Source organism: Crinia signifera, chromosome 3 (assembly GCF_055691185.1).
Source record: "Crinia signifera chromosome 3, ASM5569118v1, whole genome shotgun sequence".
NCBI classification, from domain to species: Eukaryota; Metazoa; Chordata; class Amphibia; order Anura; family Myobatrachidae; genus Crinia; species Crinia signifera.
The window spans coordinates 36,763,221-36,789,285 of NC_139219.1; the positions used below are offsets into that span (position 1 = coordinate 36,763,221).

A 26,065-nucleotide genomic window follows, 5' to 3' on the forward strand; every position below is an offset into this window, starting at 1 on the left:
GAATAGCGGCTGGGATTGAATACCCCACTTCAATTTCCCAATAGATCGATCGGGAGATCATGCCCGTAGGTTATTGGGCACCTTAAGTTCCATCTATTGCTGAGCCGATAGAGTTTTGTAGACTTGCTGGGCTGGAATGCAATATGTGGAATGGATTATTCATACATAAGGGCAGAACCTGTTATGGTTACTGAAATGGCTTCAGAATCATTAGAGATACTGTGGGGGAGATATATCAGACATTCTAAAGAGGACAACTGGCTATCATTTGGTACTTTCTATTAAAAAAAAGATAGTAGGAATTTGATTGGCCACTATGGACAACCTCTCCTCTTGTTCTCTTTAGAAGGGTTTAGACACATCCCCCACTGTTTTAAATAGGAGGGGGTGGGGCTTTCACTGTCAGTTATGGAGTGGGAGAGGTACTGTACTTTTTATTACATAGCTGCAGTGGAACGTCATGGTAACACTGTACAGCTGTTTTATCTCCTTGTTCATATGTGTTCATTTACATTTAAAAAATAAATCTGAGCATTTGCGTGTGCAAACAGAAATACGTAAATATTGAAAAATATTTACTATAAATTTAAGACTTCAGTATATTGAAAACTGCGGTGTAAGGCTTTGTCATTGATTTTTTGGTGCTTGTACTGTATGGCATTCATTAAAAGCTTTAAAGATTTTGGTGGCTTGTGTTTGCTGTGTTCTCTTCTACGTGTTGGTGCCAGTTTCTATCTATCACTCTGTACAATCATAAGTAGCACCTGTGATTTATTTATTTTCCGCATGTAAAATCTACCTCTAATTACAAAGGGGAATAATTGTTCGGTTAAATTTGACCTTGGAAAAAAAAACAATTATGTAATATGTAAAGTGCATTGAATGTGCATGTTTGGTTTATTAGGAACATTCCATATCACAATTAGATTTTACATACTTTAAAGTCATCTTTAAATGCTTTGTAAATTCAGTATTGCATTCCCTGTCTTTGCTGGGTCACATTTTGTCTTCTTGTTATATAACACTATTCTTACAAGAGTATCCTACTGTGATTTAGGTTACTGTTGAATCTTGTCGTGCTTGGCTTAAGGTTCGGCATTTTGACATGTTCATGTGAGCAGGTCTTTTCTCCCTATGAAAGCCAACCCATGTTTCCTTCACCATTGCTAAATATTGTAAAACCAGTCTCTCATCCCAATCTTAACTCTTTTAAAGGTATTAGTAAAGGTCCAGCAGGTCCGCAGCAGCGCTCACCGCTGGGCATACACACTGAGCGGCTTTCCCCCTGCCCGGCACTGTCAGCGGGGGGGGGATCGTACAACTTTACATAGTGCAGTGCTATGCAAAGCCGTCCTCAAAGCAGCTCATCTGCTGGTAATACCTGCTGGCTTTCCCGGCGATGATGCAGGAGCGCACAACAGCCATACACACTGAGCGGCTTTCAGCTCCAAGTCACCCAGTGTGTATGGGCCTTTAATCTACCTAAAATTGAACTGTTGAAGTGTTAACCACAGCAATAAGATTGTAGCAATCATTTATATAGTACATTCTAGATTGTGTCGTTCGTAGCTTGATTGGTTGTTATTGGCAACATGTCATCATTTTTGTCAGACATTTTAGTAGAGCTTCCCCAAATATTCACTCACACAGAATCTAACTATAAAACGTTACCGAGATTATAATTGAACCGGAAAATGTCAGCATTTATACAGTAAACAAGAGGCTGATTTATAAATTAGGTTTTTCATACGCTGTGAGTTTTAAAGCTCCAGCCAATTAGCTCCAAGGTATCGTGTTTGAAAAATGAACAGTTTGGAGCTGATTGGCTGAAGCACTCTTTGTCATAGGCACTGTAATGTAATAAGTGTCAAAACTTTTTGATAATTCATACACTTTATTTTGACTACAGCACATGAATGAAACAAAACTTAGTACTTGTCAACTTTCTTTTTTTTTTAAGTTGACATTTCTCAAAAATTCTGTAGAGTAAAAATACAAACATCTGGTCAAAGGTCAATTGCAGTTCACATTGCAAGCAGGTATTAGCTTCATTTAGCATTTTTAAAATCTGAGCTCGTTATTCTCCAATTTCACACGGGTTTACAAATCATTGTATGTTTTAAAAACATTTTAATTTATTTATTATTGACTAATCGGCGGCAGCTCATGGAATTTGGACTTTCTGTTGTACATTTTTAATCTATTTTGTTTTGTTTTATGGCCCTTATTCTAGCCGCCTCGCACCCCTGCCGTCCGCACAGGGGAGCTATGTTTTGCGACAGCACAAGCGCATAAACATTTATGCGACCGGCCACGGACAATTCACCTTCCGCTCGCACACAGCAGTTCTGGTGTGTGGCGGTGGGAACGCGCCCAGCGTTTCATGGGCATTCCCATGAAAACAGTGGGCAGTCCCATGGTGGTTCACCGATCGCGCGGGGGCAGGGGGCGAGCAGCTAACGTCAGCGGCGGTCGTTAATGTGGGCGGCATGCTGCGTTAAAATGACTTGCAAAGCTGCGAATTTTGCAGCTTTGCGAGTCAATTAGAATGACCTATGTACACTTTTTAATTCACAGTGTTAGAACATTAAAGTCAATGTAAAACATATATTACACCAATATATCACAGAGAAGCATAGCATTTAATATACAGATGGAGCCCCCGCCAGCGGCCGGCTCTCGTCAGGGGCGTGCGCGCACGTGATGCTTGCGCGCCCCGTGGCTACGGAGATTTCACAGCCGCCTGCTGCCTCCCCCGCCACCCTTCCCGTGCCCCTCGCCCCGCCATCCTCCTTATCCCTGCCTGTCTCCACTTCAGCGTGCGTCCCAGGCAGATGGATCCCCGGGCAAGAACTAGAGGCGCTCCATCTGTACATTTCATTTGCAACAGCAAAACAATGAAGCGTGCTTGTGTATTAATGGTCCACACAGAATAAAAAGAAAATGTTGGTACACACGATAAATACTAAACACTGCTAATAAGAATTTTTATATCAAACTCTGCAGTGTAACAATTCAATGAATTTGAGACAATTTAAAGTACTTAGTTTAAATAGGGGTCCACCAACCACTGGTGACCTCATCTGGTGGGTCCCTAACACTAGAGTCCAAGTCTAGGGCATGGGACCATTCAGGCCAGGACAAGCCAACTGCCCCAAGGCATTGCAGTGGTGAAAGTGTTACATAAGTAAGAAGCTGCAGCTGTGTGACACTTATATTATATCACAGTCTATTATAGTTATTCTGATTAGCAGTGTTTAGTATTCAGAGAGTCCATATGTATTTTTTATTTTGTTTCTGTGTATAACTAAAAGGTTACACCTCTCCTTATGCTTAGAATTGAGCTGTGCAGTTCAAAGCCCCCTCCCCACCCCCCATATAAAGTGTAAGATTGAGTAGCACTGGATTATATTTTAAATATACAAAATATTGTGTGTGTGCGTGCGTGCGTGCGTGCGTGCGTGCGTGCGTGCGTAGATACTGTATACAGTATATTGTAACAAGGAATCCCATACATTGGATAAGATGAAGTCTTGGTCTTTTATGTCTCTTATTTTGTAGCAGGTGAACAGCATAAGGAAGAATGGTTACAGCATTGCAGCATACAGGTGTCACAGCATACTACATTGTTTGGTACTTGTTTCCTAGCACGGCGCACATTGCATACCATACTTAGTGGTATGCGATGCATGCGATGCGATATTAATGTTAAATTAACAGGAGTGCTTGTACAATGAAATATCGCATAGCACAGCAAATGGCATGCAATGCGATTTTTAATTGTACAAGCACCCAGATGGGTGCTTACATTGTTAAATGCACCCCCATTGTCAACGCCACCCCCACTATCAATACCAACCCGAAGCGCAGCGAGCCCGCGAGGGGTGGCGGTAAGCATCCTCCGACCTTTTCATACCCCCACTATCCACGTCGACATTGAGTTGATTTTAGCGAGCGCAGCGAGCCTCCGAGCCCGAAGCATAGCAAGCACAGCGAGCCCCGTGAGGGGACGCGGAATAGGAGCCCGAAGCTTGGTGAGCGCAGCAAGCCCCGCGAGGGGACGCGGAATACATGTAAAGTGATCCGTGTCCCCTTGCGGGGCTCACCTGCGCTCGCCACTCTATCTAAAATCAAATCCACGCCGACGTGGATAGTGGGGGTACGAAAAGGTCGGAGGACGCGTACCGCCGCCCCTCACGGGATCTCTGCACTCGCCACGCTTTGGGTTGCCAATGGGGGTGCATTTAACATTGAAAGCACCCATCAGGGTGCTTGTACAATTAAAAATCGCATTGCATGCCGTGCGATTGTATAAGATGTACTACGATCAAAATCGTGGGCGCCGTGCTAGGAAACAAGTACCCACTGTTTTTAACGGTATGCATATGCAATACTAGTCGGTTTTATATTTTATATCACAGATTGTATTTTTGTCAATTCAAATTTACCATTGTAAAATCAATCCAATTTATATTTAGTTAATTGTACAAATTTTTACAAGCGCTGCTATTTTCTTTTTTTTTTTTTGTTTGGTAGTTTTTCATGGCCTGAGTTTAAAGAATAAAATACCCATCCAGAAGTGTCTTGTGGTCTAACTCCATCTTTGCACAGGGGAGGATGCTAATGGGAGTTCTGCAGACTGCTAGGAGGAGCAAGGGCTGCTGGGAGATGTAGTTTCCCATCAGCCAGCTCTGTGAGTTGGCTGGTGTTTACAATAGATACTGTAGGGGGTCGCACCCACACCGGGGATTACACACACACAGGCACTCATGCACACACACAGGAATGGGATCATTGAGTCGACCTAAAGATGGTTGACACCGTTGGGTCAACATACAGCAAGGTCGACACAAACATTAGGTTGACAGTCCAAATGTCGACATGGTTTTTTTGACCCAAATGTCGGCACTGTCGACATGGACACATGTTAAAGTGCACTGTGTCCACTCGCCATGCTTCGGGCACAGTGTCTCGCTACGCTCAGCACAATATTTTAATATGTCGGCTCAAAAAAAACAGAGAAAAACTCCATGTCGACCTTTTGACTGTCGACCTAGACCATGTCGAGCTTGTGTCGACCTAAGCACCTGTTGACCTTGTCCTATGTCGACCTAGACACCTGTCGACCTTGCTGTATGTCGACCCAATGGTGTCGACCTAATGACTGTTGACCATCTTTAAGTCGACCAACCGACCATATCACCACACACATTTACACACGCTCGCGCACACACACACACACACACACTGCATTCTCACTGCTGTTGCAGTAGACCTGATTCCCAATCCTGGATGAAGAAGACCGCTTTGGGAGGTGAGTAATTACAGACTAATTAAGTGAATCAGTAACTTTCAGGGTGCCATGTCAAGTCCCGTTGATTTAGGAAAAATCAGACTAAAGATATATCAGGGGGAGATATATTGCTCAGCCATATATTGCTATCAATACATTGCTGAGCAATATATTGCTTAGTGTCTCCTTTTCCAGAGATGGTCGCTGATGAAGGAACCTCTGCCGGGGGAGCCGCAGAGGTAATCAGCTGGTCGCAGCAGCAAGCTCCCGCGACCAACGATTAGAATGGGGCTGAAAACGGGAGCACGCACGATTTATCGCCGGGGCACACTCCCATCACTGGCAATATGGTCGCCAGCGACCATATTCCCAGCGATTTCAGCCCATATCGCTGCCGTGTGTACACGGCTTTACTCTGAATGGCGCAAGAAAAAAGACGCAATGATTAGAAAGGACAGAGGCCACACAGCAGCTCCCTCTCTTTGACCACCCCTGGTGTGTGTGGGGGGGGGGGGGGGGGGGGGTATATTTATGTACTATATTTATGCACATTTGCCCTAAACACAAAGGATTTTATTATAGATAACATTCGATCGGCTCCGGGTGCACCATTCTATTTTAATCCTCAATTCCTTTTGATCCTTGGCCCTGTGTTATATATTAATTATGCCTTTTTTCTGTGTCCTAGACATTTTCTAAATCCGTTCGTGAATTAACCTTCCACACCTCCACTGATATCCTGCTGCTCCGGCTGCATATATTAAATGTCACCAACACTACATGCATATTTAAGTGTATGTCAGATTAGATTCATTTATAAAAAGGGCCTCCAGGTTCCCCCCCCCCCACACACACACACACACGCAGTGCATGTTTTGCAGGTCTCCTCGCAGAATCACAAGTGAAATAATTAGCTCCATCTGTGGATCTTTTAAAATGTGTCAATGAGTAATGAGTGCACCTGTGCACCTGCCGGGTGACCTGGAAACCGTGAACTGAGTTTTAGAACCCCTGGAGTAGAGAGATCAGTGCAGGAGGTAGGTATCTACTGTAGCTTTGGCAGGACTCCCAGCTTTCAATCATGGTCCAGATGCTACGGTAGAACACTAGGTCATGTTTCATGATTCAGCAAATCAAACTTGTTTAGAAATATTTTGGGGTTCATTAAAGTGTTGCCTGTATGATTTTTAAGTGTGTATATATACATCTTTGTGAAATTTTGAAATGAACACTCCCATCTGCAAGTTCAAAAAACCCTCGTTTAACCCTTTTTAAAAAAAATTATCTAAAAAATATTCCTATTTATAACTTCTAAATACATTATTATTCATTGGTAAAGGTTCCCCAGGGTAACTGCATTGTATCCAACATTTTTTGCCTTAAGATTTTTCTCTACTTTCCACCTAGGGGGGTTATTCTGGTTGATTAGCAAGGCTGCGAATTTGCAGCCTTGTGAGTCCACCAAACCCCACCTGGTGAATGTCCAGCCGCCCGGAACACCCATGAACCACTGGGTGTAATGGGGCTACCCGGTGCCTCCCGCCCTTCTCTGCCCCCGCTCGCTGAATGTTCGCCGTGGGTGCACGCACCCTGCGTCTGCACATGCGTAGATGCACAACATCGGTCCTCCATGCAAATGCACAAAAGGAATATGAATAAGGCCCCTAGTCTGCAGCTGTGAACTTCAATCCATACTAACTCCCATTGCGACCCATTATTGCTTATTGAATAGCAACAAGATGCGACTGCAGGGTTTTGAGCCATGTTTAGCAATATCGTCCATCTCTTGGCTAAGTGTATTGGCTCCTTAATGTTAAGGTGTGCCCCAAAGCATTGTCTAAAAGCCATGGCCGATGAATCTGATAAGATGGTACAGCCACATTGATCTGCAATATAGTACACAGGCTTTGCATATGTTGCTTATGCCCCTTTCACACCACACAAATAACCTGGGTTGTTGACGGGTCACTGTGTGGAATACCTCACAACTTTTGCTGATCAGAACCTGGACCTGGCACGGTCTTGGATGGGAGGAGAGTGGCCTGGCCTAGCAGCACAATTTTTCCATATTAGCGGATACCGTACTTTCAAGACATCCCACCATATAAACATTAGTCCCAAAAATATAGGGCAAAAAAAAAAATGATTTTGAATTGCAAATTTGACCGAGGAACCTGGAATCCTACCTACTGTATGTGATCTTTCTTTGTATTTAGGCTTGAATGCATTCATAAGGTGTGGTACAAGTAACTGACTATCCTTTACATTTAATTATAAAGTAGAAGATACTGCACACTTGTTGTCAATATTATTGGCTGAACACTTCCTGCTGTAGCCCAGTCTGTTCATACGGAACACAGAGCACTCAGAGTGTGGGAGTTGTGAGTTGGGCTCAGCTGGCTCATTTATTCCGATGTTTAACACGTCGCTAATGGAAAGTATTTTGCTTGTTTTTATAATATTTCTAAGGACGAAATGATATATTTTTCTTAAAATAATATTTTTATGCTGCTTTTTTTAAGTCTGGGTAATTACAGTTCAGGTTAGTAGCTGAACATGTTTTCCCAATAGCCACAAAGCTAAAGGTCCAATTGTGGGCAACAGGGAGAGTTTTTTTTTAAAATTCCTTTTAGAACATTGTCCTCCCCATGTCACCGCCATGTTCACTTGCCATCAGTGTGCTTTACAATGTTGTTTTGTCTTCCTTTAGTTGCTACGCTCACTGTAATACCTCTCTGCTTTTTGCCTTTGCTTTAAGCAGATGGTTAGAAGGGGCAATATTTGTCAACAGATTTTTTTTTATCAACAGACATCGTCCCTGATTTTGGTTGACTTGGTAAGCTGCGAAGCTCGCAGGGTACCGAGTTACAGAGAGCCTTCCCCGCCGACTGGCTTATATTTGCGGGCTTCCGGCCAAAGACCGGCACACCTCCTCCCGCCCGCAATCCCATGGAAACGCCCAGCGTTTTCATGGGGACGGACATGAAATGTTGGGTGTTCCCATAGGCGACACCCGACACCACACCGCCCTACTCCCGCGGCCCGCATCGCTCCATGCGAACGGATCGGCGGCTATGCAAGTCGCCGAGTCCGTTTGCCCACGGACCCTGCACATGTGCATAAATCATTGTGCGCACGCACAGATAAAAACATCAGTCACTTCTGCGAACGCGCGAGGGACCGAATGAACCAAAATTACCCCCATCATTGAGTCACCCCCATGAGAGGCGACCTTCAGCATCAACTAAGAAGGCAATGCTCTTGTAATGGCCACTTTTTATGCGTACAATTGTAGCAGCATCTAATGGGGTTATTCAATCCCAGACAAATTTTTGCCAGTCGAAGAAACGTCAAATATTCACCTATCAGTATTTAATCAATTTAGCAAATTTTCGCCCATGCCATTTCACTTGTTTTTTTGGGGGGTATCGGCTAAAAGAGCCCCAAAAAATCAGTAAAAAATGGCTGCAAATTCACCAATTCCACGTGAATTTTCATAAACTTTACTGATTTACACGGTTTTGGGGGATTGAATAGGGCGAGCTGAATTTGCCCTAAAAATGGGTGAAAAGTGCAAATTTTTCACCTGGGATTGAGTGCCCCCCAGTACGGAGAGAATAACTGTTGTTTGTTTGGAATGCAGTTGTACATATAGTTGCAGTCGCCCTACGCCCCCCCCACCTGCACTGCTTGGTGCAAACGGGACTGTGTTTGCACCTTGCAATGCCCGCACACACCAAGCGCCGTGCCTAAAGTACAGTATTTATTCTAGTGCGGCCACCGGACAAACTGCTCACTGGATGTACAGATTTGCTGGAGCAGGTTTGTATTTTAGTTTTACAGAATGCTTAGAAAGCCGTTGTTGATCTATAGTTGCTTGTTTTTTCATCTTATTATACTATATACAAATCTAGAGCCTTTCACGAACTATATGTACAATAAAATAACATTTCACTTTTCGTAACAGTAACTGCCGAAACCCTGAGAATATCAGTTATCATCGCGGCTATTCCTGCCCGGTTGGCCACAAACTCCCGCTACAAATGGTTTACTAAAAACTGAGAGATTAACTGGACAGTGCATGTCTATTTCACTAGGTGAAGGATGTGGTGGCTCAGCATACGAAAGAGTGGTCAGACCTAATCAGCACACACAGTGCCGAAGAGCAGGAACTCCGAGATCTACATATAAGCCAACAGTGTGACCTCCTGAAGAAACTTCTGCTCTCCGTCCAAGAACAACAGACACAGCAGCTGAAACTCTCGCATGACCGGTGAGCAAAGGGAACCACCATAAACATTTACAAAATGCCAGAATCTTATGTCATTTCGTTGGTCTATTTATTAAATGGACCAACGATTAAGGAATAGTTCAGTGACGGGCAAATGTGGGCCTAGGACCTCATGTATCCAGGTCCTTCCTGGTTGATGCTTTTAGTACAATGCCTTCTAGTAATTATAGATAGCTGTCCTCTCGGAGGTCAGAGGGATTACCGGTAGTTATATTTTGTAGGGATGGATTTTAGTGAATATGTTTTTGTCTCCTAAATACGGTATGCTTGTTTATTCACAGAGAAAGTAAGGAGATGAGGGCGAATCAGGCAAAAATATCCATGGAGAACAGCAAAGCCATAAGCCATGATAAGTCTATCAAAAATAAAGCGGAACGAGAAAGGTATTTGCAGCTACAGTAGATATGGTAGATATTAGTCCAAACTGTATCACTGGAAGATAAATATTTTGATGTTAGTGACATAGAGATCATAAAAACAAAAATAGCAGAAGTGTAATGTAAGAATTTGTGTCTTCCTGAATCCATTCCAGTTACATACGCTACACAATGGAATTTTGAGACCATGGGGGGGATATTTATCAAAGCTTGGAGATAAAATGTAGAAAAAGAAAGGGGTAGCTGTATTAAGCCGGTGAAGTTATAAAGTGAAAGGTGATAACGTGCCACAGCCAATCAGCTCCTAACTGTCCATTTAAAGGCTAGGTTTAAAAAGTGACAAAAGCTGATTGGCTGGTGAGTTATCACCTCCCACTTTATCAGCACGTTATTACTTCAGCAGGCTTAATACATCAAACCCAAAGTACCAACCAATCACCTCCTAAATGCCATTATTCATTAACACCCTGTAACCTGACAAAAGCTGATTGGTTGGTCTTTATCTGTCTACATGATGTGTAGCGAAACCCATCCTCGAGATCTCCCAACGGTCCACATTTTCCATATCCCCTAGCTGGTGCACAGGTGTGGTCATTACTAACTGTCACATTTTCAAACCTGCTGCATTCATTCCACCTATAGACCCACAGGTTGCCTGATACACATGAACTGTTGGTAGATCTTCAGGACAGGTTTGGCCACCCCTGGTCTACACTTAATTTCTATCCAATGCTTGATATATCTCCCCAATACTTTGTCTGTGTGTTCTGCATGAGGTGAAAAGACCAGCAAATAAAATAAACAAATATTATGTTTGAATATAATACATAGAAACAGATTGATTATTCTCGATCTGTGGCTGGTACATTTGCATTCACGTCAATTCAAATCTGATTGAACCAGCTTTTGATTGGACAGAGCAATGATGTCAAACAACTAAATTGGCTGATTAGATTGGTCCACATAAGGTCACCTTGGAATATGCATCAGGGGGTCAGTTTTGTAATTGGTACAGCAGATAATACAGAAGGGCCCTTATTCTGGTTCAGGCGGTACGGCCCGCGTGCGGCCGTACCGCCGATGTTTTTCTTCTGCACATGCGCAGAGGTGAATCTGCGCATGTGCAGCCCCCTTCGCCGCAGACGTATTTCGTCCGCCGCAAAGGGGGCGTATAGGGGCGTGAGAGGCATCATGCCCTCATTTCCCTATGTGTACGCCCCGCGTTTCATGGGCGTTCCCATGCAAACGCGGGGCGTATGCATGGTAATGAGGCCATGACGCAACTCATGGGGGCGGAAAGCTGACGTCGCCGGATGTCAGCTTTCAGCCCCCATACAAGCTACCACACGGACGATTGTCCGTGTGGTCTCAGCTTGCGGGAGCTGCCGCGGCGTGCGGACCTGCCTTCGATGGTCGACGACCATCGAATGCAGGGGGCAGCTCCCACCATGGTGGAGGCGTACGCCTCCACCATTTTTATGCGGATCGCCAGCCGTCCGTGTACGGACGGCCGTGGCGATCCGTAGGGTGGGCGGGGATTGGTTTGTGCGGCCGGAGCCCCGTGTGCGGCTCTGGCCGCACCAACCAGAATAAGGCCCCTTGTGTGTTCCTAGTCATTCTGTGGGGGCAAATAGGAAGCTACTGATATCACCCTTTGTACAAAGCATTCTTATTATTATTATTATTAATAATAATAATAATAATAACACTAGCATTGATTTATATAACATCACCACTTTATTTAGCATTGTGCAGAGAATATGGGCTACATTTACTGAAGCTTCAAAAAAAAAAAAAAAAAAAAAAAAAAAAAAAAAGTCTTGTTGCCCATAGCAACCAATCTCATCCTGACTATCATTTTCTGAGATACACTAGATGGCTAGGTTCTGATTGGTTGATATGGTCAACACCATCACTTTTCATTTTTAGAAGCTTTAGTAAATCTACTCCTATATGTAATTTGTATAAGTCTCTGTCGCATAGGAGTTTAAGGGATTTATTTGCTAAGCCCTGGAGAGAGTTAAAGCAGGGTTGCCTACCTGACCTTCTCCTTCAGGGAGAAAATGCTCTGTTCCTGGACTTCCCTAGTAATGTAGGATTGCCATCACCTGTGGTGAAACACCTTTCTTATCCATTACCCAGCTCCCCACAGGTGATGGCAATCCTACATTACCAGGGAGTCCAGGAACAGAGCATTTTCTCCCTGAAGGAGAGGGTCAGGTAGGCAAGTATGGTATGATTTAGGGGCCTATTTTCTAATAGTGGGCTACAGCTGTAGCTGAAGTGTGAATTACCGGTATAGCAATACACCCTCTGCAGTGTTACATAATGTATACAGCCAAGACTGCATTACCAGAGTGTGGGCCAAATGCACTAAGCTTTAAAAGTGATAAAATGGAGAGTGCTAAACAACCGACCAATCAGCTCCTACCTGACATTTTTCAAACACAGTCTGTGACATGGCAGGTAGGAGCTGATTGGCTGGCTGTACATCACTTTTGAAGCTTAGTGCATCTGGCCCTATATCACACATGTATTGTAGCATGGGATACGGTCACTAGGACTACCTTATGAAGGTCGACAGGACTTAGGTTGACACCGGAATTAGGTTGACATGGCTAAGATCATCAGGGTCGGAAGGTCAACACAAGCAATAGGTTGACAGTCAAAAAGGTCAACATGAGTTTTTCCCATTTTGTTTTTAGCCGACTTATGCCGACAGGCAGTATACCCTACCATCCACTACTGCGTGGTGGGAGAATAGAATAGTGTGCCCGAAGCATGGAGAGCGCAACTGTACACTTAGACGGTGTATATGTCGACTATGTCAACATTCAGGACAAAAAAACTTGAGTAACTCATGTCAATTTTTTGGCCTGTCGACCTTACCATTGTCGACCTAATGCTTGTGTCGATCTTCCAACCCTGTTGACCGTAGCCATGTCGACCTATTTTCAGGTGTCGACTTTCAGTGGTTGCACTAAGGTACGTCGACCCGTATTGTCGACACCGTGATCCATGCCCTTGTATCTCCCCTGGTAATGGTTAGGGTGCATGCTACATTGTGTTACTGCCATGTTCCTTTCTCCCACCCTAGTCTATATCTTCTTGTTATATTTTGCAGGCGAGTGAGGGAATTAAACAGCAGCAACACAAAGAAATTCCTGGAAGAGAGGAAAAGAGTAAGTAGGAGTGAGTCACCGTTCTCCCGGCACGTGAGAGGCTCGGTGCGCTGCCTCTTCATCGCACAAGCCATCTTGGAGGCCATTCCTCCTACACTTACACACTTTGTACGCAGCTGGTGGTGCTGCACTGCTGTGCTGGCATTAGGAATAATATGCTTACAAAGTCCTTTGGGGGAGATGTATTAAACCAAAGCAACCAGATGTATTGCCCGTAGCAACCCCATCAGCTTCTAATTCATTTCATAGATGTTGGGAGATGAACGATAGCTACAGTAGAAGCTGATTGGTTGCTATAGGCAACATGTAAGCTTTATCTGTCTCAAAGATATGAAACATCCCCCCCCCCACACCCCATTATGAGAAATGATGCACCCAATCACACATTTGCTATAATTATCTATACTGAGTTATACGGGGGATTCAATTCCAAGAGATGTTTTGAAGTTCCATTAGGGAGGTCAGTACATCAACACCTCACCCGATGGTGTTGCCAATTTTCCCTTTCAAATGCCCCCCCCCCCCTTGTGTTGATGCACAACAAAATGAGTAACTCCCCTATAAATGTCACTTGGAATGTCACTGGTTGCTAGCGGTTACAGCACCATATAGCATGTCTAGTAATCATTCACTGTAGCTTTAAGTATTTGATAGTATTTGCATTGCATTGTGAAAGCTATGGATTATACTGAGTGTGTGTCATTATGGCAGTATGGTTGGTGTAACCGATAGCATTACTGCCTCACAGCACTGAGGTCATGGGTTTGATTCCCACCCCGGCCATGACTGTGCGGCTTTCCTTCCACACTTTAAAAAAGAGATAACCTGTTCCACATGTGGTTCATTTAAAGGATTTTTGAGAAAAAAAATGATTTTACAGGAACAATAATAATATCAGTGTAAAAATACATTGTATGGGTTAATCAAGGACGAACAACTTGACTTTGGGTCTAATTGACCAATAACAAACTCTATTTACTAATCGGGGGATTACCTCTTCCCGGAAGTGACAGACAAGTAGGAACAACACTTAGAATGTAGAAACCCCTATCTAGTTCCAGTTGGAGATGATTACAGTATCGGACCATTTTATTTTGGATGTAAGGCTTTCAAAAGTCTGAAGCCCATTGTCCCGCTGTCTCCTTAGTCATTTAAATACTACTGCGAGTATTGCCTTCATGGTGCATTTACATACCTTGTAATGGTGAGTTTGCAACTGAACGACCCAACTGTATCATTTTTTTTGCTTATCCTTATACATAGTGATGGTTCTTTACTGTTTGTGATATAGGCTCTGCTACATATATGCTTATGTAATACAGAGACTGTGTGCAGCATTGCTTCTCTAGCTCCTGACAGTGTGCTCTGGCTAAGAGATGCTGCATACATGCTTATGTGATGCAGAGACTGTGTGCAGCATTGCTTCTCTAGCTCCTGACAGTGTGCTCCAGCTGAGAGATGCTACATACAGTACTCATGTGATACAGAGACTGTGTGTAGCATTGCTTCTCTAGCTCCTGACAGTGTGCTCCTGCTGAGCGATGCTACATATAGTACTCATGTAATACAGAGACTGTGTGCAGCATTGCTTCTCTAGCTCTTGACAGTGTGTTCCAGCTGAGAGATGCTACATATAGTAGTCAAGTGATACAGAGACTGTGTGCAACATTGCTTCTCGATCTCCTGTCCGTGTGCTCCAGCTGAGAGATGCTGCATACATGCTTATGTGATACAGAGACTGTGTGTAGCATTGCTTCTCTAGCTCCGGACAGTGTGCTCCAGCTGAGCGATGCTACATACTGTACATGCTTATGTAATACAGAGACTGTGTGCAGCATTGCTTCTCTAGCTCCAGACAGTGTGCTCCAGCTGAGAGATGCTGCATACAGTACTCAGGTGATACAGAGACTGTGTGCAGCATTGCTTCTCGATCTCCTGTCCGTGTGCTACAGCTGAGAGATGCTACATACATGCTTATGTGATACAGAGACTGTGTGTAGCATTGCTTCTCTAGCTCCGGACAGTGTGCTCCAGCTGAGCGATGCTACATACATGCTTATGTGATACAGAGACTGTGTGCAGCATTGCTTCTCTAGCTCCTGACAGTGTGCTCCAGCTGAGCGATGCTACATATATGCTTACGTGATACAGAGACTGTGTGTAGCATTGCTTCTCTAGCTCCGGACAGTGTGCTCCAGCTGAGCGATGCTACATACATGCTTATGTGATACAGAGACTGTGTGTAGCATTGCTTGTCTAGCTCCTGACAGTGTGCTCCAGCTGAGAGATGCTACATACAGTACTCGTATGATACATAGACTGTGTGCAGCATTGCTTCTCTAGCTCCTGACAGTGTGCTCCAGCTGAGAGATGCTGCATACAGTACTCATGTGATACAGAGACTGTGTGCAACATTGCTTCTCTAGCTCCTGACAGTGTGCTCCAGCTGAGAGAAGCTACATACAGTACTCAGGTGATACAGAGACTGTGTACAGCATTGCTTCTCTAGCTCCAGACAGTGTGCTCCAGCTGAGAGATGCTACATACAGTACTCATGTGATACAGAGACTGTGTGCAACATTGCTTCTCTAGCTCCTGACAGTGTGCTCCAGCTGAGCGATGCTACATACAGTACTCATATGATACAGAGACTGTGTGCAACATTGCTTCTCTAGCTCCTGACAGTGTGCTCCAGCTGAGAGATGCTACATACAGTACTCGTATTATACAGAGACTGTGTGCAGCATTGCTTCTCTAGCTCCTGACAGTGTGTTCCAGCTGAGCGATGCTACATACAGTAATCATGTGATACAGAGACTGTGTGCAACATTACGTCCCTAGCTCCTGACAGTGTGCTCCAGCTGAGAGATGCTACATACAGTACTCGTATTATACAGAGACTGTGTGCAGCATTGCTTCTCTAGCTCCTGACAGTGTGCTCCAGCTGAGAGATGCTACATACTGTACTCGTATTATACAGAGACTGTGTGTAGCATTGCTTCTCTAGCTCCTGACAGTGTGCTCCAGCTGAGCGATGCTACATACAGTAATCATGTGATACAGAGACTGTGTGCAGCATTGCTTCTCTAGCTCCTGACAGTGTGCTTCAGCTGAGAGATGCTACATACTGGACTCGTATTATACAGAGACTGTGTGCAGCATTGCTTCTCTAGCTCCTGACAGTGTGCTCCAGCTGAGCAATGCTACATACAGTAATCAGACAGGGGGGGGACGTGGATCGCCCCCCCCCCCCCTTGCGGGCTTGCTGCGCTCGCCACGCAGCGGGCCCGGTGCCTCGCTACGCTCGGCACACTAATTTATTCTCCCTCCAGGGGTGTCGTGGACACCCCAGGAGGGAGAATGTGTCGGCATTTCGGCGGTCGGGATTCTGAACGCCGGGATCCCGACCGCCGGGATTTTAACTGCATCCCACAGTAATCATGTGATACAGAGACTGTGTGCAACATTGCTTCTCTAGCTCCTGACAGTGTGCTCCAGCTGAGCAATGCTACATACAGTACTCATGTGATACAGAGACTGTGTGCAGCATTGCTTCTCTAGCTCCTGACAGTGTGCTCCAGCTGAGAGATGCTGCATACAGTACTCATGTGATACAGAGGGCAGTATTCAATGAGAAAAGTTATCCGTGTTTTATGGAGAATTTGTGCTTTGTTTGCCTTGGACGGAGCATTTTGCTCTCCAAAAGCGAGCAACCCTATTCAATGTGAAATATTCTCCGTCTTTCTAAGTGATTTTCTCGGTCTCTCTCCGTCTCTCTCCGTGTAGCAATTCTCCATCTTTTGATGGAGATCTGGAATGTGAACTTTTAAACTAAAAGGGTTTTTTTTTTAATTTTGGTGTCAATAAATCAGGTTTTTTTTTCTGTGAAGGGGCATGTTATTTTTATTCATGTGCTTATAGCACATGAATATATATTTAATTTAAAAAAAAATATTTTTTTTTATTTTTTTTTTATTTATTTTTTTACACAGTGCAGCCAGCAGGGGGCCGGAGCGCTCGAGCCGCTCATTAGATATTCATATATTCACTGCACCCGATCGTTAATATGCACGATCGGGTGCAGTGAATACTGGGTCCCCCGCTGGCTATAGGGGGGGGCAGCCTGTGCTGCCTGGGTCCAGGGGAGCCCACCTCCCCTCCACATTCCTCTGGAGCAGCCAGGGAGACTTCAATCTCTCTGGCTGCTTCCGTCCCCCGGCTCCCTGAAAGCTCCCTGCCGCGGACGCTCGTCCGCTGCAGGGGTTAAGACTCGCCGCGAGTGGCGGCGAGCATCAGCCACATTGAATAGTGGGAGCAGGAGGCTCCGGAACACGGAGAATCTCCACTAAAACACGGAGAGTGCATGGAGAGCGAAATAAAACGCTCTCCATGCACGGAGAACTTTCACATTGAATACTGCCCAGAGACTGTGTGCAACATTGCTTCTCTTGCTCCTGACAGTGTGCTCCAGCTGAGAGATGCTACATACAGTACTCATGTGATACAGAGACTGTGTGCAGCATTGCTTCTCTAGCTCCTGACAGTGTGCTCCAGCTGAGCGATGCTACATACAGTACTCATGTGATACAGAGACTGTGTGCAACATTGCTTCTCTAGCTCCTGACAGTGTGCTCCAACTGAGCGATGCTACATACAGTACTCATGTGATACAGAGACTGTGTGCAACATTGCTTCTCTAAATCCTGACAGTGTGCTCCAGCTGAGAGATGCTGCATACATGCTTATGTGATACAGAGACTGTGTGCAGCATTGCTTCTCTAGCTCCTGACAGTGTGCTCCAGCTGAGCGATGCTACATACAGTACTCATGTGATACAGAGACTGTGTGCAACATTGCTTCTCTAGATACTGACAGTGTGCTCCAGCTGAGAGATGCTGCATACAGTACTCATGTGATCCAGAGACTGTGTGCAACACTGCTTCTCTAGCTCCTGACAGTGTGCTCCAGCTGAGAGATGCTGCATACAGTACTCATATTATACAGAGACTGTGTGCAGCATTGTTTTTCTAGCTCCTGACAGTGTGCTCCAGCTGAGCGATGCTACATACAGTAATCATGTGATACAGAGACTGTGTGCAACATTGCTTCTCTTGCTCCTGACAGGGTGCTCCAGCTGAGAGATGCTACATACAGTACTCATGTGATACAGAGACTGTGTGCAGCATTGCTTCTCTAGCTCCTGACAGTGTGCTCCAGCTGAGAGATACTACATACAGTACTCATGTGATACAGAGACTGTGTGCAGCATTGCTTCTCTAGCTCCAGACAGTGTGCTCCAGCTGAGAGATGCTACATACAGTACTCATGTGATACAGAGACTGTGTGCAGCATTGCTTCTCTAGCTCCTGACAGTGTGCTCCAGCTGAGCGATGCTACATACAGTACTCATGTGATACAGTGACTGTGTGCAACATTGCTTCTCTAGCTCCTGACAGTGTGCTCCAGCTGAGAGATGCTACATACAGTACTCATGTGATACAGAGACTGTGTGCAACATTGCTTCTCTAGCTCACCAACTGCCACACTAACTGGCAGTTGGTGCGAGTCCACTATTTGAATATTGGACTACGCTGCAGCCTCAGCTCTGCAACTTCCACTGGCAAGTAAACCCAGGAACAGAGCATTTTGTACCTAATGGAATGGGTCATGGAGGGCATGCCACATGTGCTGCATCATACCAGTGTTGGAAGCCAGCACAGATATATTTCTGCCGTGATCTCTGCCTCTACTACAGAACACATGCAATCGTGCTTAAAACGAACACAAACTGTTGATGTAGTACAAGAATAGATGGAGAGGGAAGTATAATGGCAGGTTTTACGTTTCCATGACAACCACTTCAGCCTGTCACCGCTCTGCTCAGTGAAATGTCTTTTTCTGTGACACATCTAACGACAAAATAACAGACTATACAACGGTTGTTAAATGACAAACTGATGAAAGCCTTAATTTTGGTGCCCTGATTAACAACAGTGATATTTAACGTTTTTTTCTGGTTCCTTGTAGCTGGCAATGAAACAATCAAAGGAAATGGACCAGTTGAAGAAAGCGCAGCTGGAGCACCTGGAAATCCTGGAGAAGCAGAATGAACAGGTACTGGTAAGAGGAGCAGAGGAGCGCAGGTTCTCATCTCCGGTCCTGTAGGTTTGTAGGACATCCTGGCGTCAGTCCAAATTGGTGAATTAGTGATTTTGTGGCTCTGCCAAATACTGGCCAGTATGCTAATCTCAGCCATTGTGTCTCCGCTGCAACGTGGGTCTGGTTCATACCTAAACGCACAGCCATAAATTCACAGCAGCCAGTGTCCAGTTAAGCCACGCCCCACGAGACTGAAATCCCGCCTTGTGAATTAATGTATACGCTACACATCCATTCACAGCCATAGGAAAATGTCCATCGTAACAGGCTCATCATCTAATCATTTTTACACGGGCCACAACTCATCGCAGGCACCACATAGCCCTGAACTTACTCGGTGGTGCGATGGAAAAAAGGCAAATCCGGGCTGGAGCTGACGTCACACACCCTCCCCTAAAACGCTCAGGCACTCCCAGCGGTTTCCTAGGCACGCCTGCGTTTTTATAACACTCCCACTAAACGTCCAATTTCCACCCCTAGACGCCTACTTCCTGTCAACCACTCTGCAAACGCCGTGTGTTTAGAAAAACTTGCCGGACTTCATCTCAGTCGTTCACAATTTGCTCCATTTGGAAACACGTATGCAGGATACATAAAAGGACTGTTCTTCTCCTGAGAAACAATCTTTTTGCTACAGACATGTTGTACTTAAACGAGGAACTGTAACTGCAGTATATATATATCACACATAGGTCCTCATTATGGCCAATCACCTTGCTGTATAGCAGTTGTATGACTTGCGTTACCTTGCATTGTACATATGAATATCTTTGCCGATTCACACATTCTCCTGGTCTCGATGTGTGTGCTTTCTCTCTGTGTTTTTTTTTTCTTTGCTCCATATCATAATTTTGTCATTTTTTGTTGTTTTTTGTACAAACAGCTTTTGAAATCGTCTCATGCAGTGTCTCACTCGCAAGGTATGGCCGCCTTCCTCATTGTTGTATGTCAGTTGCTACAATATTCTTTTGACTCACCCTTAGGAGTAATGATCTAACCATCTTGCGATGAGAATCTTCTTTATATGTTTGTTATGCATTTGATGAAGTACTGTATGGTATGCACGATACAAGGCCAGCAGCATGTAGACATCCCTTCTAAGTAGTTTGTTTGGCCATTTCAGCAACAGCTATTCTATAATAGGTTAATGCAATAAAGCCATACAATGTCCATAGTGAAACGTTAGCAGGAGAACTAGTCATGTGCTCAGTGCAGTGATGTCCACCTTGGCATTCTACCAGGAAGTCTACTTTTTAAATAACCCAGTTTGTCACGTTTCTTCCCTGTTAGAGCCGCCACAGTTCTCTTTCAGTGCCATCATTGTAAAACTCATCGTTCATGGGGGGGGGGGGGAGCAGCCAGATCGGCACGATCGGCACAGTGTACGGTGTGGTACGGCATGGAGGGGGCGTGACATGGAACGGAATGCTGAATAGAGGCTAGAACAGGGGTGTGGCCACATAACCATATAATTGTGGCCCAGCTCCTGCTGCTACACAATGCAGATTCAGTTGTGCTATCACATGCTCTGTCCCCCTCCCCCCTGTTCAGCATCCTATCTCTCATGTCCCTATCATTGGATCCCTCTATCTCCCACTTGTGGGATTGGGTGTTTGCAGATTAGGGGGAGCGGTTGGGTGGAATCCAGGCAAGAGATTTTACCACTATTTCAGGAGTCCAGGAGAGCTACCTGATTTTCAGGAGCCTCCCGGTCGTTCTGGGAAAGTAGGCTAAATAATGCCAGAAATTACTGAAACCTATAACCTATAAGAACCATCTGTCTTTTATTGCCAAATTCCAAACTGCCTCTAGAATCCGTGCCTGTACAAGCCCCGATTGCCAGGAAATCACCATCTGCAAGGCCAAATGTTGGCTGCAATGGTGTATGATGATGCAAATTGCATTGTCATGCCCCTATATATACAAGTATAATTTATGAATAATAAGAAATAATACATACCCTATTTTTGGAATGGAGATATATTGTGGATGGCATCCACAAAATGGATTTATCTTTCAAAAATACACCTTATACACAGAACCTAAGGTAAATGTATTCAATATCTTACATCATTTTGTGCATATAACAAAGTTTGTGTACATTGGACCACTTTGCATCGCAAAGTGTCACTAGCTCAGTCGTGCTTTTCAGTCACATTTACAGATATTGGACATCATAGGTATACAGTATATACTGGAGTATACACAAGGGATGCAAGGTGTAGGTGTGCATAGCACACGGGTCCCTGGGTCTAGGGAAGGCCGCACACCTAGCACCCATTAAATTATACTTGCCACTCTGACATTGGCTGTAGAGCTGCAAATATCACTTATGTATGTAGATGGCTGCTACAGCCATTTTACCAGTGATTTGTGCATGCGCAATAGAGATGTCATGTCATGTGGTGCAGGCACCATGTTCCCGGAGACCTGCAGTAGAAGTAATGCCAGAGCCTATTGGCCATCAGAGCCAAATCAGAGACTACACACCGGCCCCCTCCTCTCTTATGGTGCTACACACGGGTCAATGTCATGGCACTTTCTAAACGATCTAACTGGATCGCTTAGAAACTGCCATATCATCGCTCCGTATGTAGGGGCCATAGCGATATCGATGCACAGCCCCGCGCTTTGCTATCACCCAGCGATTAATATCCATCATGCTGGATAAATCTAGTTAATCGCCGGTCAGGGCCAGTGTTCTCACGAGAGAACACTGGCCCTGACAGATTGCTCAGCACACAGGACAGACACATCTCTGCTGAGCGATCTTGCTGAGCGTTCTGAGAAATCTAGCATCGCTAGGAACGTTCAGCAAATCTCCCCATGTGTAGCCTGCATTAAGGTGCCGATGGATGGATGGAAGTACAGTACTTGTGATTTGTTGACATGAAATATACTGAAACCCTGATAAAACAAACAAGTACTGTAGTAATGTTTTTAGTTTCAAAAGTGACGCTTCAATGAAACGATTAATATAATAATATGTGTATATGTCTTAGGCTGAGAATCTGGTTCTTTAATTGTACAGACAATAAGGAATTCAATAGCAGTTATATAATGTACTCAACTACGTAACTGCTCTTCACCTTGTCTCAGCACTATACACTTATTTAATGCAATTTTACCATTCCCTGTGTTCTTTTCAGAGAATGCAAAATGGCTTCAGTTAGAAAATAATTCAAAAATTGTATAACTTTAGATGTGGAAGGACAAATATTGTACAGACTGTCTTTTGTCAACAGTAGTTGATTTTTTTTTTTGCAGGGTTCCGCTAGAAATGGAATAATGTCGCTTTAATAAAAATGCATATTTAAATAAATACATTGTACAGGCTGTAGTTTTAAATTCGATTTTATGTATTTTTCTACTTATAGAGCATAACACAGTCAACACTGAACGGCATGTTATAGGGATAACATGTTTACTTTGTGTTTGGCCCTAGGCAAAGGAAATCCAGCAGATGGTCAAACTGGAAGCCGAGATGGGCCGCAGGCCAGTAACAGTTGTATAAAGATGCAGCATGCAAACTGAAGTCAAGAAATTGACTGTCTTTTTCCAGAACACTGTAAAAAAACAAAAACGACCACAAACACTGAACATGAAGTGTGCTCTTATGTTAAACCGTTTTTTGTCTTGGCAAGCTTCTAAGACTGGCATATTTCCCTTTAACATTTTGAGCACTGCACTATTTATGATACAGAATAATAATTATACAGTTATAAAAGAGTAAAAAGAGATAAATATTTTTATTAATAGTAAATCATATGTTAATAGTCTATTATTATTTCGAAATAGGTTACCTTGTTTTTTTAAGTGATTTTGTTGTGTTTTATAATTAACGGTCACCAATGTAGCAACACAAGATGGATAAAGGTTGACTTTAAAGACGTTTCCAAAGATCTAGTTACAACACTGTTACATTGTTATCCTATTGGAAGGGGCGAGGGATTATCGGCAAACCCAACCGAAGAGCGGGATTGCCCCAAACAACAGCGAGTCTGTTCTCTCCCTGGATTTTAATCACATGTTTATTGCCTGGTGTTTAATATTTTTGATAATTGTTAATAAGCGTGATTTTACTCCTAATGCTGAACGGCACATTCTGATGTATACAGAGCATATGAAAATGTAGAAATGAACTGTACTGTATCGAAAAATATCCAGCAAGCACAAAGGGTTCTTATACAGTGTGTACACATTCCCATATGCCATTTTGTAAAGCTGTGCAAGGGTGTCATTAGCATTTCATCTAAATTGTATATTGAAGGCTGAAAGGTAGGGAACAAAGCAGTAAAGAAGACAGAGTGTGTTTGTTGATCAAAAATCTGAATTGCCTGCTGGATCCAAGTGATTTTATTCTACGAACGTGGGCAACAAGAAAATCAGTCTTTTTTTCTGTTTTTGATTATTTTATGTCTTTTATGTCATTATATATATATATATATTTACTTTACACATATCTGCAAATGTTTTTAAAGTTTAAGAATATTTTTTTACATTATTACCGCCCAATTATTATTTTTTCCCAAATTGCATCAGATAACAACAAAATATCGAAATTTGCTAATTTGTTTTTTTGTTTTTTTAAATCAGAGGCTGTTTATTTATGTTTTTAAAACTTGAATCATTCTTTTTAAAAATGTAAATTCTGAACGCATGTATTTATATATTATTAGAATACTCTGACATGACACAGTCATCGCACCACGTGTCTCAATCCATTTTAATGTATAACTTTTTTATTTTCCATTTATAAGTCATATGCCCACCTGGCACCAAAGATATTCAAATGTTGAGTTGCACAATTGAAGATATGTTAGAATTTAAATAGTAGATATTTAAAGAAAAAAAAGGAAAAAAAACTACTTGAATTTTAAGAAACTTACAAAGAAATGCTTTAGTAATAAATATGACGGATTTTTTTTTTCCCTGACTACAGAATAAATTTAAAAAAATATATATATTTTGTTGACAAATTAGTTAAGAGCAATAAACACAAGACTACGAGTTGTGCTCAATAATACCAGTGCTCACATGTTAAAAGGACCATGCAGTTGGCACTTTAAGAAACGTTTACATCTGATATTGTACAGAATCTGCTTAACGTTTAATGCTGCAGACGCAAAAAAGTTGACTTTAATCTATTATGAAGATTGGAGATGGAGGAGGAAGGACATTTGTAACTGTGAAGATGTATAAAGTATTTATACTAATGCAGAACTAAAAGCAGGGAAAGCCTTTTTTTAAACATTACTGTTATATGATATTTGCATGTTATACCTTCACAACTTCTGACTTTTATGCATATGATCCATAGCCATGATGTACTTCAGTAAATGTTGTTTTAATTTATTACACAAAATACCAATTTTTTAACATTTGCAATTACGTGACCATTATTGTTTTGTGATTTCATACAGACGTTAGGATAATTTTACAAATAGAAAAAAAAAATGTATGCAGAATTTATAAAAAAAAAAAAAAGACCAATATTTTATGTATGATATTTGTCCCAATAGTTGACTAGATAGTTAACTTGCATGGACCCTGCAGTATACTTATATTACAGACACGTGCATGTACAGTACTAGTTACTTACCAACAACATATCTCTATGTTGTCAGTGCAGGAATGAGTGTTAGGGAACGCTGTAGCTTAGACAAAGTTATTTACGGAATTTTTTGGTATTCTAAAACACCAGTTTTTGTATGTTTCCACCTGTTCTAAGTTCCCTTATAACCAGAACTCTTGTCTTTTATATCCTTTCTGCTATTGTGTGAAAACTACTCCTGTACATATGGCAAAAATAGTAATTTGGGATTTGGTTTATTATTTCTCCAATACTTGTATGAAATACAATAAAAGATCTCCTAAAAATGGACCCGGCCTTACAGTTTTCCCTGTTTGTCATTTGCAGAGCAGCAGTCTACAAATATTTTGATGTTACGGTGCGGATAAACATTGGACCACGTTGGCCAAATTTGTCACATCCTTCACAACTTTCTGATGCTTAAATATTATGGAGAAGATTTATTACGCCAGGTAAAGTGATAAAGTTGCAAAAATGGCAGTTGCGAGACAATTGGCTGCTGCTTTATCGTCGGCCACTTTATCACTTCACCAGGCCTAATAAATCTGGCTCTATATTAGTTAATGTGGTGATTAACTTTTGTGTGCCTAAAGTACCAAATTAATAGTCGCAGTCTTCCAGGAACTTAAAAAATACCATTGGTGCCCAGGTTCTCAACTAACTAGTTTTCTGCTTGTACAGTATGTGCAAATCTTTTATAAAATGTATATGTTCCACTGAAAACAAAAGTCACTCTGGGTACTTGTGAATCTAATATGTGGGATCACACGCCATTATGACTAGTAATCAAATTCTGGGGCAGATGTACTGTTAAAGGTGCCCATACACTAGTAAGATTTATCTTCAGATCTAGCTGGTTGGAACAAAAACATGGTTATGGATGAGTGACAGTTTTCCAGCATTTCCAAGCAAATGGTCAACTGTCATTTGCTCTCATCCATAACCATGTTTTTGTTCCAACCAGCCAGATCTGAAGATAAATCTGCATGTGTATGGCCACCTTAAGACCGATGAAGAGATAAAGGGGAGATAAATTGGAAGGTCAAAAAGACCGATGAAGAGATAAAGGGGAGATAAAGTGGAAGGTCAAAACGCACCAGCCAATCAGCTATGTTTGAAAAATGAGATTTAAGTGTTGATTGGCTGGTTCGTTATCATCACCTTCCACTT

General features: G+C 43.1%; 1 protein-coding gene across 5 annotated transcripts in view; it reads left to right on the forward strand.

Moving 5' to 3' along the window:
* The window catches only part of PLCB4 (phospholipase C beta 4), a 305,420-nt gene extending 280,234 nt beyond the window's left edge, over positions 1 to 25,186 (forward strand). For 2 of the 5 annotated variants that reach the window (XM_083175638.1, XM_083175634.1), the window contains 6 exons: positions 9,391 to 9,566; positions 9,866 to 9,967; positions 13,086 to 13,143; positions 19,171 to 19,263; positions 20,186 to 20,222; positions 22,748 to 25,186. In XM_083175638.1, coding sequence (XP_083031764.1) covers positions 9,391 to 9,566; positions 9,866 to 9,967; positions 13,086 to 13,143; positions 19,171 to 19,263; positions 20,186 to 20,222; positions 22,748 to 22,836 — 555 coding nt within the window. In that variant the 3' untranslated portion in view covers positions 22,837 to 25,186. The remainder of the gene's footprint in view (positions 1 to 9,390; positions 9,567 to 9,865; positions 9,968 to 13,085; positions 13,144 to 19,170; positions 19,264 to 20,185; positions 20,223 to 22,747) is intronic. The other 3 variants (XM_083175635.1, XM_083175636.1, XM_083175637.1) reach the window with 3 other exon arrangements.
* The last annotated feature ends 879 nt before the right edge of the window (positions 25,187 to 26,065 follow it).